The sequence below is a fragment of the Harpia harpyja genome, chromosome 6, assembly GCF_026419915.1.
Source record: "Harpia harpyja isolate bHarHar1 chromosome 6, bHarHar1 primary haplotype, whole genome shotgun sequence".
NCBI lineage: Eukaryota > Metazoa > Chordata > Aves > Accipitriformes > Accipitridae > Harpia > Harpia harpyja.
In genome coordinates this window covers 54,949,003-54,968,485 of record NC_068945.1, presented here as the reverse complement: position 1 = coordinate 54,968,485, position 19,483 = coordinate 54,949,003, and the positions used below count along the sequence as shown (strand labels likewise).

Here is a 19,483-nt window from a genome sequence, read left to right as displayed (position 1 = left end):
CCCGTTTTTCCAACAGTATTCACCAAGGAATTCATCACTCCCTCCTGAGTTATAAAGCCTTTCACTCTGGAAAGTGCACCATATAAGGGGTAAAACTACATCTCTGAAAATGAATCAGGTGGACCTGCAAAAATCTGCACATTTGGATCTCTGGCATGAGATGTCTTCAAAAGTGACTATGCTTTCCTTTCTTCTGCAGTCCCAACATGTTTGCCCAATAGAAATGCTGGACCTGCCTCAGGATTTAAGTTACTGATTATTCAAGTAATTGTTCAAACAATCTTCACTTTATTGTACATAAAGAAATACTACACTGTTAAAGAGCTTGTAAAATTGTCGCTATCAAAATTCTTCAAAGTCCATTTAATGAAAACTTGAGGATTTTTATCATATTACAAAACTGGGTCAAGTTAGAAAGGTAAGATACAATTTAACTTCATTCATTTAATAAAATATCACAAACATATAAACTGTTATGAAACCTAGAAAATTGAGCAGCAAAACCAATGTGTGCCTTTTTGTTGTTTTTATAACACAAAGCTGCATTTTATGATATTTGTTGCAGCTTTTTTTTTCTTTTTTTTTTTTTTAATTCAGACTAGCAAACATAAAGCAGCACCCTGTCAGAAGAAAAACAGTAAAGTAAAAAATGACAGTTTAGATAGCGATGGATTCTATGGGAAAGGCATTGAAAGAGGTCATGGCACAAAAATATATGTGGAAAATCAGGCACAGTTTTCAATTAATAAAAGCTTAATGACTTTAAGGACTAAACTCTTTCCAGTTAAATATGGATAACAGACATAGTTGCAGTAATATTATTGTTTACTTAAGTTAATTCTACCTCTTCCTCTTCCCAAAGAACTTTAAGATATATAAAAAAGGCAACAACTCCCTATTAGGTATTAGAATTTCAGCCAACACCATTACTAAACACTTGTATATACCATATGCATCACATTAATATTTCATGAATTATTGAAGATTGATTAAATATGCATGTGTCTATCCAAGCAGGTTTTTCCTCAAAACACAGTTGCCTGCTTTCTGCTATTTTCAATATTTGCTTGAAGTCAGTGCCTTTTAGCCTATGCCTCATATCAACTAATTATGAATTCCTTACAGTGTACTACCTGCCACCGAGGGAAGGGAAAAGGGAAGACTGTTTCATGCTTCATTTGCTATTGACAACATCTCACTGGGGCTGTCTGTTTTGCAGTTTGACAAAAACTACTCTGTGGAACACGTGTCCAGCAGGCATATAATTAATAGCTAAGAGCACTAAGAGATGATCAACAAGACACATCACTCTGTTGGCCAAGCGACCCAAACCCCTGAGCCAACACCTACTCCAGCAGGGTGCAGGGGACACTAACAGCAGCAGGTCCTGGTTCTGCTGTACTTGCCTAATTAGCTCGTCCCTTGTCCTCACTCCCACACTCAGAAACCTTCTGCTGAACATAAATTAAAGAACTAACTAACTAACTAAAGAACATTCATTTTACAATGCTTATTCTACTTTAACTGCAATATATTTCAACAGATAAACAATTACAGTTGCAGATATTACTGGGTGAGAAAACAGAAGTTTCCAGTATCTCTTCAAGAAAAAAAATGTTATTTGGGGGAGGGGAAGCATTTTCATGAAACAAGGCCTGTTAAAAGGGGCCAGTGCTGCCTAATTGTTAAAGCATAGAAACCTGCAAACCCAAATACTTTGTTAAGAACCTTCCTGCTTACTTCTTGTCATTTAGAACTTCTCTATATTTGCCTACCCGTGGAATGAGGTTTGCTAATACCTGCCTAAACCACCTGCTACACAGTTTGTGAGGAATTTTCCAAAAGATGCTGCGAAAGTGCAAACCAGAATCGTTCATAAAAGAGGATCAATGTTCAGAAAGTAACATGTGACACGGGGTCCTCTGCACATTGACAACAGTAAATTATATTCTAATACTAAGCAGGAAAGCCCTAGATATTACTTTTACTTGAAAATCCTTCCATTTTCAAAATGTTGCTATTAAACTTGCCCGTATGTTCCAATTACTACAGCTCTCATGAGTCTTCTATATTAACGGCAGCTGAAAATAATCTTGGAATATGGATATTCAAAAAAGTTGCTATTTGAACTATATTAGCACAGTGTAGATCCATTCACAGACCAAAACCCTGTTGCACTGAAAAGAGAAACTATCACAAGTTAACTTGCTATTTCTTCCTTATTTTGCCTCTTTTTGCTTTTTTTCTTTTTTGCTTTCAGTACCATCCTAATTTCCACATACAAAATGTTTTAAAGATCAAGCATCTTAAGTGCTGGAGTTATAACAAATGAAAAGAGCCTAAGTACTGAACAGTCAGTCACACACTACCATTTCTACCTGCATTCACAATGCCTCAGGTTACAGCCACTTAGATTCCTAATGGTTTGTTAACAAGGCCTCCATATTTTCCCTCTACATCAATATTGGAGTTACATATCCATTCATCTCAAATAAAGAGGTACCTTTTAAAACTTGTTAATGTTTTTACACTCAAAGCATATCTCCTCTGATTTCGCAGCATGACCTCTTAAGAAAGAGATGTCAAACATCTAATAAAACAAGTACCACTACAGCTAGTATGTTTCCTTGCCTGTTCTTGGATTATCACCTTTTGCCATAGTCACCTATATAACACACTATATATTCCACTAGTTTTGGTGATCTTTTCTTTCTGGCTACATGAAGTTTTCTTGTGTTGTACAAATGGTTCCAATGAGAAAATATACCTATTCAGTGTAACACAGTGAGATGAAACAATGGCTGGCGATGAAATTTAGAGATGACCAATGAAACAGATTTTTTTGTTGCTGTAAAACATCTAAAGAAGCATTAACACACAGGAATAATTAATGGTTTCTCTTTTCCTATGGATTTTGAAATACTTTTTGCACCTGTATAATAAAACACAGAGCTAACACCTGAAGAATTATGCACAGAAACACCTTAAAGTATTTGTATTTTTATTATTACTGTTGTTGTTGTTGTTGCTGCTGCTGCTACTAAAAACATTTTAACATGTTTTATGCCAATATTCCACCTTTCTTTTTTTTTATGCACATTTTTAGCCCTCTACGTGCAGAGGTTGCAAGCTGCAAAATAAAAGTGAACTATATTGAAGCCAGACATTCATTTTAGCTGTTCCAAGATTCAAAACATTCTATCATCTGTTCCTATGGAAACTGAAAGGATATTCTAGGTTATATCAGTATCAGTCGATTATGTTGCAGAGAAATCTGTGGTTTATTTTAATCCATAGTTCAGAGGTATAAATTCATGCTTAGTGTTTAGCTTGGTGATTTTGAATTACTGAAGCATGGTTAACACTTCAGTTCCATTAGATCATACTTTACGATAAAATGAACTCTTTTTAGACCACAATAGTAAAGGGAAAATATTATAGGGTTTGGTTAATCCCCATGAAGTTTACCATTCAGATGTAGGATATAACTAACACATACCTGGGAGATATTTTTTGGTTGTTAGATGAGCCGTATATTGCTATATCACATCTTAGCAGAATAGTTCAAGGAAGAAATAATTTAGATTTATCAAAAACTCCTTCAGTAGTGCCATGCACCAGATGGCCAGATGAAGGAATCTGATTTAGTAAGTTAACAAGATCACAAAAACCATAACCATAATATTGAAGATGAAAAATAAAATTGAATAATGTAACATGAGTATGTTTCTGTGACAAAGAAACTTAAAGGTTAGGATAGAGTAAAACTTGTAAAGATAGATAAACACATAAAGCTAAAAATTCTCTATATGCATACAGAACTATTGTAAAAGAAAAAACAGAAACAGTATAAGCTAGTAGGATTTTAGACTCAAATGCCATTGTGATCTTTTACAACGAAAGCCAATATGACAGCTATAACATGTTGAAGTAAGTCTGTCTACATTAGAATTACAAAAAGCAGTGAAATGGGTGGCTAACATGAATTTAAATAAAAAGCTTTGGATCTCATCCTCTGTCATCACTAAGCAAAACTAGATGATTTAAAGTTAACTATAGCTACCACCCTCACCCTATGCCAAAAGTAGCAAGCAGGTTCAAATTTTCCTTTTTACTTCAGTCGTCTTACTCTAGATTCAAGTAATTGACTTCAAACTGAATAATCAAAAATGCCTTCCCTTTCTATACCATATTGTAGTCAATCACTTTATTATGAAATAGCTGACTCAGTCTAGTTTCCATCAGGATCTCCTCCAGGGAATCAAGACTGTGGAATAATAAGGAAACGTAACATCTACTGCCTAAAGTGTACTATACTGGTTAAATTTTTGACAGTGATGAGGTTAAATTCCAACTTCTAGTAAAAATAAATGTCAGAATAAAAAAAAAAAGAAAAAAAAAAGAAAAAAGCAATGACTACTCTTTGACTTAAAAAAAACCCCATACTCTGGGTAGCATTTCAACTCTACTTTTTCCAGCCTTTTTATGAGGGTAACCAGCAGTATATGGATAAAAAGATGACTGGTTCTATGCCAAATTGGAGAGGTTCTTTTCTCATATTTTTCTACTTTATTTGCTATTATAATGATAATTTTGTAATTATGCGTACATATGCAGTAAAATGTCAAAAAATGTAAAAGCAGCAAAGGGCAGGCAAAAACATCTGGAAGTTAAATTTTTTCTTTTGACTAGTGCAATGCATGAGTGTAGGCAACATAACACATCCTAAGCTAAATGAACTAAAGATAAACATTAAGAGGCCCACTCTACCAACTATGGAGTTGGAATACACGAAGTGACATTCTCCTATGACATTAGACTTTGTTCTACAGCCAAACACTTCTCCACAGAGCCCACAACTTCAGACAGCACATTCATACACTTGCACAGCCCATTTTACTATAAAGCATTCAAATCTGCAGATGACACTAAACTAGCAAAAACTAGTAAGCATACTTTGATTTAAATCAAAGTGTTAACATATCATAAACTAATCTAGCAAAAAGGATGTTTCATTGAAACATATACTCTTGCTAAAGTACACAAGATTGAAAATGAGAAACTCAAGATCACAGGACCTTGCCCAGACAGTAAGGCCATCCATGCCTTTGGCAGTAATAATTAGAACTCAAGAATGCAACATTATCATATTTTTGCAAGTGTCACCAAAAAATGTAAAAAACAGGACCCAACGCCAGCCATTCTTCGTATCTGAGTATCTCAAACACCTCCAAGTGTATTTGCACGACTGGAAAATCCTGCCACAGATTAATAAAGAGCATGTATTGTTTAAGATCCTTGACATTGGATTAAATACTGCCCTAGGAAGGATTTAAGATTAATTTCACCAATCTTGCCATAACAGTGCAAGTTGTACTACATAAGCATTCAGGTCAGAGGACCCTGAAATGAAATAAATTATGCAACTTCTTGATGATCATGTCTGGAAAAATGGTCAATTATGTGCATACTTTCCCCTCCAATCCCTTTGGGATAACAAAGACGACCTATTGTTAGAGATCCTTGACAGGAGATTAAATGCTGGTCTATGAAAGATTTCAGATTAATTTCACCAATTTTGCCATAACACTGCAAGATGTACTACATAACCACCTATCTTAGGGAACCGTGAACTGAGATAAATTGAGCAACTTCTGGATAATCACCTCCAGACAACTGGTTAATTACGCAGATACTTCATCCTTCCATCACTTTTCTCAGGCGCTAAATAGCGTTAGTCAAGAACAATTATGCATACACATCTAGTTAGTAATTTTTTAATGTGAAAAAAAATGCTATACTTGTTGCAGAGACAACTTAGAAGAAAGGTTCAGTATGAAAAAGAATGCAAAATAGAACAATTTGCAAAATTCTACTCGGTGAGTTACAAAATGAAAATTCAAAATGCCCCCAAATATGCTAAAAGTGACAACAGTATAAAGATGTTACACTGAAATTAATTGAGACATTTTTGTTCACATTGTATTGTTTACATACTTACCCTGTGTATACAAATCCAGCATTTGAACATCTTGCACAAGTAGAGTTTAGGATTTATTTCTGTGGGGGTTTTTTTCCCCCTCTTTTTTATTCTGTGAGGTTATAATTAGTAAAGCTTTTCATTTTGGAAAAAAAAAATAAATCTATGTATTAAAAAAACCTACAGACACAATTTAACATTCATTTGGACAAAAGGGTATCAAGCTTACACTTACTTTTTGCTTTCTCTAACACTACCGGGAAACTTCACTACATGACCACCAGGACAATTTTAGTGAATTATCAGTGAATTTAACACTCTCCAGATCCATGCTATGCAGGAAAATAAATTTGCCAACACCTTAAATAAGGGAATCTGGGCAACAAACATCACATAATTTATCCAAAACCTTCCTTAAAAAAAAAAAAAAAAAAATAGTCAGACACCTATAGATCACTCCAGGAGACCAAGAAGGAAAATTTTTACGATCTGTGGTCAAAGATACAAAATGTTTCTGTAACACACAGAAGGACAAACTGTGTTTAAGGTACGAACCCAAGGAAATCTGAGTTCTACTCTCATCTTCACACCATGTCTTGTTTGACCTAAATGGATATTTTATATTTTAATCAATCTTTAATGATACCATAGTCCTTACCAACTATATCCTAATTACTCAAGTTTGTATCAGTAAAGTCAAAAGCAAGAGCATCAGTTCCTAACTCATTTCACAGATACGAGGACATACATGCAAAAATCCATCCTTCTTACGCAGAGGAGACCCATAACTATTGTTAAAGCAGTGAACCTAGCTCAGAACTAGGGCTACCTCTTCAGAGGGGTAAAGATGGAGGAGATAGAAACGTACCTCTTTTCTGCACACAGATGACCTAGCTCCTAATGCTACCAACCTTACCATTACCTGATGGAACTAAGTTTGGGCATCCCTGGCTGCAAGAAGAAAGTCCCACACTAAGCATGACAATATATAGCAGAAAGGGTTTGAAGTGTGAGCTAAGTTGCAGAGAAAGTTTTCTTCAAGTATGGCAGCCTCAACACTGTGTCTGGCAAAACTGTTCTACCTGGAATTGAGCTATGATAATCTTAACAAATTTCTCTTGTTCCATATAATTTCTTAATATTCAGATCCGCTTTACACAATATGCTGCTGTTGAATACAGAGGTGAAGTGGTGTCAAGAGCAAATCTAGATTCCTCTGCCCAGGGTTCATCCTGTGAGCAAAAGAAATGCTGGGGATGCTTCAGGTGGTTGCAAGATGGATAGATAACTTTTTTTTTTTTTAAGCAGAAAACATTGCTGTCTCCTCTTAGAATGGTGACTTTAATAAAGTTCTTGATGTATCTGTGAAAGCAGCCTCTCCTGCTTTTCTATACTATCTGCCATTAACCTGCTTACAGCGTGAAGGGAAGTTAGCAAGGAGTTTAGGACTAAACAGTAATAACGGGGTTTGAATCCATTCTCTTGATACTGTTCTGTGGGTCACGAAAGAGCATTAGTCTGTGCTATGTACACTAAGAGTGAGTAACAAAGCATACCCAACAATAAAAAAACCTGCTCAAGCCACTGGTACCCCTGCTTGATCAGGTTTGGTATTATTTGTATTACTTCTGTCAACAAGAGCAAAGAGGGCTTACTCTTTCTAAAAGGATTAGGAAGACAAGCATGGTTGGCAGCTCTGTGAAAGCCTGTTAAGTCTAGACATGCTGACAGACACTTCTGGTTTATACCCAGATGGCAGCTTTAAAGATACCACCATGAATATGAGTGGAAGCCTTCACTTCTGAAGCAGTCAATGGCTAATGCCACACTTCTAAAGGAAGAGGGAAAGAGAGATTTCATTTCTTCTGAGAAATACACAAATGCTAGTGATAGACAAGCAATAAAAATGTGAATTACACTGTACAGAAAAAGACAATGTATCACTTAGTGGTAAGTATCTGCTTTCATGTCCTACTGCTGGCAGTTATTTGGGGGAATCTGGGCACAGCTCATTAGCATGTGATTTATACATCATTAAATAAATAATCAAAATAACAAAAATAGTTTCTTACCTAAACAAAGGATATATATCAAAATGTTGAAAGGGGCACTTTAAACTTTTTAGCTCTGTTCTTTTTGTCAGAGTAACTTATAGCAGCATCTCTGAAAAAAAAGCTAAATTCTAGAGAAGACATTCACCAAATTCTAATGACTTCTGCTTAAAAGGAGATACTTATAGTTTTACTTTTTTTATGTATTGCCACTTAATGCTCCTCTTCCAGGTGGACACTGAAATACTGTAAAATGGAGAAGTAAGACTAACTTTCTTCTTAAGGAATTGCTGAAAAGTGCTAGGTGAAATACAGAAATATAGCTTGCTGTTACGTATGCAACCGATCTCACGTATTATTTACACAGCAGATCAAAACAAAGGTGAAAACTAAAACTGCAATTGCAAATATGAATATCAAATACCTGAAGAACTACCTGGACAAACACAAATACAGATACACTATTCTCAAAGGTACAGACTTAGCTACCAGAATAGATACTAGCAGGAAGACAGCCCATCTGAGGAATTCTGTGGTACAAAATGCTGAAGAAAAGATGAAGATCCCATGTCCTCTTATGAGAAATCTTAGGGCTTGGAAGCTATAAATGTAAATCAGCTTGTCAATAAAACACACTGCTACAATAATAAGAATCAAAGACATACTATCTGCTAGTCATATTACAAATTCTAGATTTCTTGGGCAATGCCTGCATGTCTAAAGCACACCATTTTTCCAACATTAAATCCACGAATCATATACAACAACAAACCTGTGAAGCATACCCCAACACCTCTTCAGGAAAACATCCCCACTTCTGAAATGACTAAGCACTCATAATGTTCTTCTAAACAATCTTCCATTTGCTGGAAACAGGCCCCTGGCTAAAGCACAACAGGCATACACTTTAATAATCTCTTGATTACCTGGATACAGCCTGGAACACCAAATAAATCTGTCTATTTTTCAAGTGGAGTGGGATTAATTTCCCCAGGGTTTCTTTGTCAGTTCCATTTTAGTACTTAATATGAAGAGAAAATTATCAGAGAAGGTCAAATCTGACATGAAAAACTAGAAGGAGTACACACTGATGAAGACTTTTGCTACATTTAAAATAAATGTCCACTTGGTTTTTCTTAGGCCCTATCTTTGTTCAGTCTTAATTTAACATCACATCTGCTTCATAGCTTGTAACAAGCCCAATAACAGCTTGGCAACATGCTCAAATAGCCAGGAGTTTCAACATTTGAATAGTAATCAAGTAAAAATGGGCTATTTTTTTCCTACCATTTTGCTATCAGTAAACAGCCAAAGGTATTTACCACAATCATGACTTCCTACTGCAGAAAATTACTTGAAATGAGAGGTCTAAGTAAGAAGTTTATCCTCAATTTTAATCCTCAAATATCTAACCAAGCCAATTTAATAAAGAGATTTTCCACTCTGTATATGTTCTATTTTCATGTCAACCTTCGATAGTATGAACAAATGCTATATTGACTTACAGGTAAGATTAACTGTTGGCAACAAACAGCATAAAAATGTCTTGTTCTAATCCTTTTTGTTCTCTAATTTAAAACCCAAATTTGATAGGAACTTGTACTAGTTTTCTCCTCTTACTGTAGTAACAGGGATTTAAAATAATTTTTTTTTTTAAGAATACTAAAATATATAGACAAAAGAACATGTACTTTTAAAAAGGCAAGAAGACAGCACTAATGATACAACAAATAGTTAAATAATAAATATAGCCAGGTTATTAAAAATGTAGATAATTACATTTAGTATGGATGAATGTAATTATGTATATTCATTTTGATATTCCCTACAGTGAATATTTACCTCAAAGTTTAAAACGCCCTTTAAAGTTTTAACGGGAAATCTTTCAAATTGTTTCAATATATTACTGCACAGCTAAAATGTAGAAATCTTCTTACATTTTTAAGAAACTGCATTTTTCAGATTTATCTATAAAGCTTGGCAATATTGGCAATGTACTACATGGCGCTTAATGCAAAGTCCTATCAATCATCAAGCTTTTATCACAGTATTTAGAGTTAAATTATTGATATCAGCACTTACTTTCTCCCAAATTTCAGGGTCAGATCCTGCAAAATTTTATTCTTGCAAATATTGTACAAAGCCAGTTTTGTCAATTTCTTTGGCTATTGTGATGTGTGAGAATTTCACACGTAAGACTTTTTTCATCTTTAATCTCCATTAGACAATGCTACACAAAACAAAGGAAACGAGTACTTTTATTCTTCACTTTTGAAAGGAAGTAAAGAAGAAAGTGTATTTTACCTGAGTCTCCACACCTTGCTCAAGCAACCTTTTAGCCTGATTTTCCACCTCAAGCCGAGCTCTTGCAATAAAAAGCAGCTCATTTTCAATTACTTCTATTCCAGAGAGATCTATCCCTTGAGAAAGGTAATCTATAAAAGCAACAAAACACTGATAAGCATGACATAGGATAATGAAACATTTTCAACATGCTAAAACATTTAGAAGTTACAGTAGTTCCAAGGGACATTTTTGCATACAACACTTGACAATAGGGTACATCAAAGTAATGTATTATACCAGAAAAACTGAAAATTGAAAGATTATTACTCAAACTTATTTCACCAGACTCCTCTACACCCAGACACTGTGGAAGAGGTGCACAGCATGAGTTCTAGGAACTCCAGAATCTCAGTCACAGGGCAGGAAGGGGCAAGAACTCATCTCCTTGTCCCAAAGGATTAACCAGATAATTAAACTTCTCTAACCAGATGTTTGAATAACCATAATTTGCTCTAAGATCTGAAATTCCGGATGTATTATACATTAACAGATTTAGATTACACTTCATATATTTAAATTGCACTTCTAAATATTTGGGATCAAACACAGAATAATGGCCAGAAAACAAAACAAGGGGTTTTGGTTTGGTTTTTTTTTTCATTTTTAATCACAGAAACATCACAAGATGTATTATCATTGTGGAAACCACCATCAGTAGGGCATCTACAGATTACTGGGCTGGACTGGCAACTGCAGCAAGAAAATCTATTCAAACTCAACTTTTGTCACTGCCTATGTAGATTTGGCCAAATCACTTCATCTTTCACCAATAGCCACTTAGTAATGAGAGCACTCCAGCAAGTAGAAAAACCCACACATCATCTCCCTTTATCAAAGTAGGTTTGAAAATGTGACATCCTTTCTCCCAGTGTGCTGGTTTTGGCTGGGATAGAGTTAATTTTCTTCACAGTAGCTAGCATGGGGATATGTTTTGGATTTGTGCTGGGAACAGTGTTGATAACACAGGGATGTTTTCATTACTGCTGAGCCCTGCTTACCCAGAGCCAAGGGCTTTTCTGCTCCTCACCCCACCCCACCAGCGAGGAGGCTGGGGGGGGCACAAGGAGTTGGGAGGGGACACAGCCGGGACAGCTGACCCCAACTGACCCAAGGGATATTCCAGACCATAGGACATCGTGCTCAGCATATACAGCTGGGGGAAGAGGGAGGAAGGGGGGATGTTTGGAGTGATGGCGTTTGTCTTCCCAAGTGTCATGGTTTCAGCCCAGCTGGTAACAAAGCACCATAATAAAAAGGCGGGCTTGTGGGTTGAGATAAGGACGGGGAGGGATCACTCCCCGGTTATGGTCACAGGCAAAAGACAGGCTCAACTTGGGGAAGAAACAAAATCAAAACAAAACAAGGATATTAGGAAGTAAAACCAAACCTTAAAACACCTTCCCCCCACCCCTCCCTCCTTCCCAGCTCAACTCCACTCCCGGTTCTCTCTCCCTCCTTCCCTCCAGCGGCGCAGGGGGACAGGGAATGGGGGTTGGGGTCATCTCGCCAGACCTTGTCTCTGCCACTCCTTCCTCCTCAGGGGGAGGACTCCTCACTCCTCCCCTGCTCCACCCTGGGGTCCCTCCCATGGGAGACAGTCCTCCATGAACTTCTCCAACGTGACTCCTTCCCACGGGCTGCAGTTCCTCACAAACTGCTCCAGCGCGGGTCCTTTCGCGGGCTGCAGTCCTTCAGGCACAGACTGCCCCAGCGCGGGCTTCCCCATGGAGTCGCGGCCATCTTGGGGGGCATCCATCCCCCTGCTCCGGCGTGGGCTCCTCTCTCCCCGGGCTGCCGGTGGGCATCTGCTCCCCTGCTCCCCTCCGTGGGCTGGGGGGGGACAGCCTGCCGTCTGGTCTCCCCACGGGCTGCGGGGGCAGCCCCTCCTGCCCTCCTTCCTCCCTGACCTCGGTACCCGCAGAGGGGTTCCTCTCCCATCCCAATCCCCTACTCGCTGCAGGTTCCCCCTCTGAAATCCGCTCTCCCAGAGGCGATACCGCCGTCGCTGATGTGCTCGGCCTGGGCCAGAGGTGGGTTCGGCTTGGAGCCGGGGAAGCTTCGAGCAGCTTCTCACAGGAGCCATCCCTGCAGCCCCCTCCCCCACTACCAAAAAAACACACCACACAAACCCATAACACCAAGTAACCATTAGGCGTGATGGAGCCCTGCTTTCCAGGAGATGGCTGAACACCTGCTTGCCCATGGGAAGTGGGGAATGAATTCCTTGGTTTGCTTTGCTTGCAGCTTTTGCTTTACCTATGCAGACTCCAAGGAGGCCCTCAAAAATTGTCAATGCAATTGCCAACCTATTAAACTGTCTTTATCTCAACCCTCAAGTTTTCTCACTTTTACCCTTCTGATGCTCTCCCCCATCCCACTGTGAGGGAGGTGAGCGAGTGGCTGCATGGTGCTTAGTTGCTAGCTGTGGTTAAACCATGACACCCAGACACATTCACTTTCTTTTAAAGGGAGCGACATTGTAATGCATGCTCTTTGGACTATTTAGGCTTTTCACATGGGACAATTTTAGATATAAAACATAACCTAGGGTGTAAAAACAAGATTTTCACGCTCACTGAGGTCCCTGACCTCTACGTTCCCTCCTGTTGACTCTTTGCCTGATCTTGCACTCCTGACCTAACTAGTGACGCGTCTTTGAAAGAAGGGCTGGAGGATGCCTCTTCCCAGATGTCTTTGATTTCTTAGTGACACTCACTTGGGATGCAGGAACTGTGTATTCAACTTCCTTCAGGCTAATGAAGACCTACAGCTTAGACAGAGCTAGAACTCGAATCATTCAAATATTACGCAATTACACCCATAACTATTGCACATTTTTGCAAATCAAACTGACTATGGCCACTGCTCTGAAATCCATGTTCCTGGAATATGTACGACCTGAGAACACCCACTGCTTTAGGCTCCTCCAAGAACAGACACACCTCTCCACTTAAAACTCTGAATTACATCATAAATTAGGTGGGAACTGGATGATTAAATTTATACAACGAACACTTCTGAACATGTCTGGGTGCCTTAGATTAGATCCACAGAGAAATGTAAAAGCAGCCTAGGAAGGTACCCAGTGAACCTGAGGAACCTTCAAAGTTAAACAACGCTCCCCCTGCCCTTCCTTTTTTATCTTTCTAGACTGAAATCATCCCAATTTTCCATGTCAAGGTAGCCTAGACCTTTACGCTACTGCTTATCTCCAACATAACGCAGGACTACTCTCATTTACACATTTTTCAGCATTTTGCTCAATCAAGCAGGTTGTCCACTGCTTCTTTTGAAAGAACCAATAAAACTAACAAAATGATGGCCAAGGCATTTCACCCAGTGTCAGATACTTCCTTCATAAGACAATGTTCCACTACTCCATTTATAACCAGCCCACTATGACTTCCTAATAAAAGTTGTCTTTTTATGTCCTCCCAGTAAGTTTATTAAGGCACAGACTTAAATTCCGACTAAGCCAACTGAACTTTTAAATCTTTGCTAAATAACCTTTCACTTCAGTAGCCAGTTATTTTTGTTTATTCACAATAAACTAAGCCTCAGATTAATTTTAGCAACCACATGTTCACAACTGAACACAAAAATTCCAAGTGATTCACTTCACAGCTACGCAGAGAACATCCCTGTACCTGCATATGAAAAACACCACATAAGAAACCAAAACAAAAAAATTTAGAGAAATACTGCATACTAGTCTGGAAATGCTTTTGTCCATATGCATTTGTTTAAAAATGGATCAGAAAAGTCAAAGCCGAGCAGCAGGACAGCACACCTCATGCTGCAAAGGCTATTAATGAAGCCTTATATGCAGGCATGCTTACAAAGCTGCTTTTGCTAGGGGCTACAGCAGCCACACTTACCCATTACTTCCCTGCAACTTTTTGCTGTGACTAAGCTGCATATCTACAGGTGGCCTTGCATATGAACCTATTAAAACGAATATTAAACTCCCACTAACTTCAACGAGCAAGTGTCTTGAATGTGAAGACTACTTTTCTGTCCCCTTCCTCTCAGCTGCACAGAAGAAAAGAAGTGCAAAAGAACTACCCACAGATTAAGTCTACTGCTATAGTAAAGCCTGAAGTAGTTTCTTGACAACATGAGATTTAAAAAGGTGCAAGTATCACCAAAGACTTGCATAGCCCACAAATACAAGATCTGCTGTGGAGTTCACTTATGTCATAAAATCATATTCCGCAACCCCAGGCTGTTTAAACAAAATGAAATTAAAATATGGTTCTGACCTCCTAAATCCACAGAAAAATCTGGGAGAGAACTAAAAAAAGAGACTGTTTCTCCCTACTGTATTTTATCTCAAAATCTAAATTAAGCCATTTCAAGTGATAAAAATCTAATCCTTCTGATGGTTTTAAGAAAGGAACAGAAAGACCATGCTGCTTTGGCTTCTCCAAATACCTCCATCTGTGCCTCAGACTGGCAGCCACCTCCTGCTAAACTGCCAAAATCTGCAGCTTTGTTCCCAATTTCCTGCAATCCTAAAAAAATGCTTTCAGACAATGCATTTCAGCAGGACTTCAAAACAGAGGGCCTTTCTGTGGGTTCAGTGGCTAGACATCCTGCTACGGATGCTCTTAGTTGCTATTCTAACCAGTAGGGAAGCCCTAGCAATCATTATACCATTTTCAAAAGAAAAACAGTTTTCGTAAGGACAGCAGGTCTACGGCAGAAACACCTGCAAGTGCTTTCCTACCATCCCTATGTGAGAGCAGAAGCTGTAACGCAGGCAGAATATGCACCTTTTGATAGTTTTTATTGTCTAAGCAGACAACATAATATTAGAAATCTCTACACTTGTGTATTCTCAAGAGGGATGCTGCCATCGCAGACAGGAAGATGAAACTGAGCAGAAGGGCGGTTGACACAAGGGTGGCCAGATCATCGCCAGAACCACAGTGCATTGAAGATCCAGTTTATTTAAAATATTGCAGAGGAACTTGCACATTCCAATCGGGCAATTTTAGTTAGTAAAGAAACTATGTCACATGAAATACAACAAAGATACTACCAGCTATTAACCCAGGGACCAGCACAAATGTAGCATTTTGCTTCAGGCACTTGTGCAATCATTATTCTGTTTCTTGCCGTGCACAGTCAGTCAATAATACTATGGTTATGATCAGAGGTGAGGGTGACATGGGCTGTAAGGTACTTGTGTTGTCTTCTCAGGAATTAAGCAGAACAACGGTTCATCTCCCAGTTAGCACAGACTCTGGGGATGGGGCCCAGTTTAAAACTTGTCAGCTTTCCTTCTGCTTTAACCTTAAAGCACTCGGGTAAAACTAATACTATATTAACCATAACAAACTTAGTGAGTATAATATTTATAACTGACATCTCTACCTTAACAGATTTTAAAAGTACATATATAACATTGTTAATTTTGAGAAGACTTGTGCTTTAAGCGAATTAGGACCTAAATATCTTGTAACACCACATGCCAGGGCTGGATGCAGCCACGACAGGCATTGCCCTCACACCAACCAGCATGGCACGCAGCCCGCTGCTCCAGTTACTTCTGCTCAGTGGAACCAGGGAGGAAATTAGAGGAGGGAGCTATATTCCTATCGCCATTCCGCTACCTCTCATCCCTCTGATAATTCTACCTCTTCATATAGGTTCATAAAAATAAAGGCAAATCCTTAACTCTCCCATAGGGTGTTGGTATTGCTTCCCTTCTAACTATCACACCTTATTAAGCTTGGAAAGCACAGCTGGAAATTACTTTTTCAGGACTTAAAATACAGACTGCCTGCTGAATCCTCTTCTTGAACAAGAATATTATATGTCAAGGCAGAATACACTGAGCCCCAGGAATCAGTGACATTTATAATCTACCTCAGTCTAACAAAGGGTTAGAACTTTGTATTTCTTAAAGAAAAAATAATTTTGTCATTACAATTCCAAATTTTCTTGATTTACTAAATCTGAACAGCTTTTCTAATCTACTGGCTGAGATGCTGCTTAAAAATGCATTTTTTAAACCGACATTTCCCAGATAGTTATGTAAAAGGAGTTTATTAAGACAAGAGACAAATCCAATATGCACATAATACATTAGGTAGAAAAACAATACTTTGAGCAACATGGTTAGCTTTTCTTAACCTAAATGACTCAACAACGTAGAATCTTTCTATTATGTGATTTCATTTTTTGACCTCAAACATTGCTCTGTAATAATATATAATGAAGACAGGAAAAAATCTGAATTAAAACTTTCTGTAAGTATTAAAATATGTTTTGGAAAAAAGATAACTATGAAGCTAGCATGCCTATGAGCTCCACAAAAACTGTGTTGTGCTCTTTATTTAGACTGAGTTGATTTTGAGCTTTTGCTAGAAACTAGAGAATCAACAGAAGTCTACCAAGGACAATCAGGTGCACTAACAAAGAGGAAACCAGGACAGCCAGTAATAAACCAATGTGATTAGACTGCATCACTCAAGAGGCTACTTGAGCCAAAAGAGAAATCCTTCCGTGCTCTGACAAGTAACCTCAGTGACACTAATAAAGAGGGGGAAAAAAAGAAATTAGAAGAGCTGAAGATTCCCTAGGAACAAACACCTAAGATCAGCACCTCCCCCCTCCCCCTGCAATGCATAAGTGGCAAGAATCCAATGACAAATTAAGAGGTGTTTCACAGGAGATGGGGGTGGGTGTGGAATTAAAGGAAATTAAGCCATTCCTGAAATTCCAAATAAAGTCATAGAATCATAAAATCATAGATTTTTGTTTACCTGTTTGGGGCTTATTTCTTTCGCATGGGTCATTTGTTTTCTTTTGCTTCTGCAGTCTTACTTGCAGAAAATGTTGGTGATATCTGTACCCTAAGGCTGTTGTTCTTCCATAATGAAGAAAAACTACAATTTTGGAAGAAATTACTAATTTAAATTCCAAAAAGTCAACAGGTCCAAATGATACCCAAGAGTTCTGCTGGGATTTAAGTATGCAGAAGATGAGAGGCTACCAAAACATGATTTATTAAGAAATACTGTAGAAGACTGCTACAGCACAAACATCACGATGCATACAGCACAACACTCATACTGAAAATTTCTCTAGAGGTAACTTAAGTATCAGAACAAATTGGTTGAAACTGTCCATTAGAAACAGCATATTAAAAATAAAGAATGTCAAGATGGAGTAAAACTGCAATGTTATTAGTTTAAGCTGATCTGAGCACAGGCTGCCCTGAACAGAACACTTTCTAATTTCCACCTCTGTGCCCAGAACCTGCTTCCCTGTTCTTTCACTTTAGCCCAGCCTCCAAGTTTTAGCACTCCTCAGAGTTTTTTCCTGTTGAGTCAGTTTTCACCTAAAAGGCATTCTCTCATCTGACTCATGATGCAGACACACAGGAGCACATAGAAGAGGGGAGGAACCCACAGGCAGGATACAACTTCCCCTCTTGGTGGAAGCTCATGTGTGCATCGGTACAAGATGTTCATAAAACTGAATCTAAACTGTTAATTGCAATATTTATTTCTGTTACACAAAATTAGAAGGGACTGGACAGATATTGTAAAAGCACATAAAATCTTTCCTACAAGGGAAAACTATTCAGTAATGACAATCAATTTCTGTTTTGAAAGGGGTTATTAAACTTTCAGTCTTTGGTCCTACAGCAGCACCTAGATACAAGCACAAAACAAACAAACAGAGTGGACTGATTTGTTAGAACTGCTGAGGACCCATTTGAATTTTTTTCCATCTGCTTCTAAAGTACCTCAAAGTAATTTACTAATTCAAATGGGCCACAAATCTAATCCAGCATGGAAACTTCCATGGTCCTAATGGAAATGTTAGTTACAGCACTAGCTACTGAAAAGGAAGGATGAGATCCTGTTTGCCTCACTTGTCTCTGAACCAACAACCCACGACGCTGCTGGGCCTGAATATGCCAGTGTGTTTGTTTTTATCAATGCAGGTAATATAAAACTAAAACCAGTCTTAGAACAGAGCCCAAGATCCCAATACCTCAGCAGAAACCCAATGTTCACCCTTCAGTGAAAGCAACTTAACATTTTATATTACATCTTTATTCTCTAAGTGGAATAGGTGAACACCCTAAATTAAAGAACAATAGTCTGCTTCTTGGAGGCACTTAAATTTTCCATGCGATTGATGCATAGAGCAGGTAGCGAATGGCAAGAGCAGGCACGTTTGTAGGTCTTCAAACTGGAAGCTGGTGCCTCCAAAAAGAACCTTTCCCCGCGTTCTGTTTTAATCAAACTAATTCTCCGCATAGGCTGAAATGATTGCCCCACACTCCACATCAGGCACCGAAATACTTGCTCAAGCAAGGCTTATATTAAGCCATTAAATCAAGTGAAAGAGATTCCACTGCAGTTACTATGAAACAGTATCTTACAGCCACCTTACACAATATGAGCTCTTCAGAAAAAGACATTTATTCCTATAAAAATGGCATAGATTATGGGGCCTTATAAAGTGTTCAAAATAAGAATGTCATTGCTCTATACTATGTGCCATATACAGTATGCCGTATATTTTAGATATACTTTACAAAATGATTCATTTTGAATCTTAAATGATTAATTTTTAATTTTTTCAGCAGATATTATGAATTCATTATTAAAGAAGAAGAAAATTCTGTTTTACTAAAATGCCAGTTACTCACAAAACTCCTGCTATCTTTCGTTCCTTTTCCTACAGGACAAGATTCCTGCAAATGTTTCCTTTCCTCAGTGAAACAACAGAGAACAAAATCTCCCTCTGCCACTAAAATGCCATTAAGTTTCTATGAAAACTGATATTCATTTAACCAATTTCTACCATCTTAAAAATTAACTACTCGTATGCATAATACATAAGGTTTCGGGGTTTAGCTGTTTGAGCAACATTAAGTGAGGCAAAACTGTCCTGCTGGAGCCAGAAACTGAGTGGGGCCCGTGGCACTGTATTTCTGTTTGCTTTCTCAGACAGCATGTTAACACACTCTTGCTGTTTAAGTTCAGAAAAGGAACTAGAATGTATTAGACAACCAGGTATAGTTTCTGATAGATGTCCCTAGCGAAGGGGGACATTAAAAATAAAAACAAAGCAAAAC

General features: G+C 38.1%; 1 protein-coding gene across 1 annotated transcript in view; it reads right to left on the bottom strand.

The window, feature by feature from the left end:
• Nucleotides 1–19,483, bottom strand: part of COG5 (component of oligomeric golgi complex 5) — a 194,938-nt gene that overhangs the window by 100,618 nt on the left and 74,837 nt on the right. Inside the window, exon 7 of the mRNA XM_052789451.1 lies at nt 10,336–10,466. Coding sequence (XP_052645411.1) covers nt 10,336–10,466 — 131 coding nt within the window. The remainder of the gene's footprint in view (nt 1–10,335; nt 10,467–19,483) is intronic.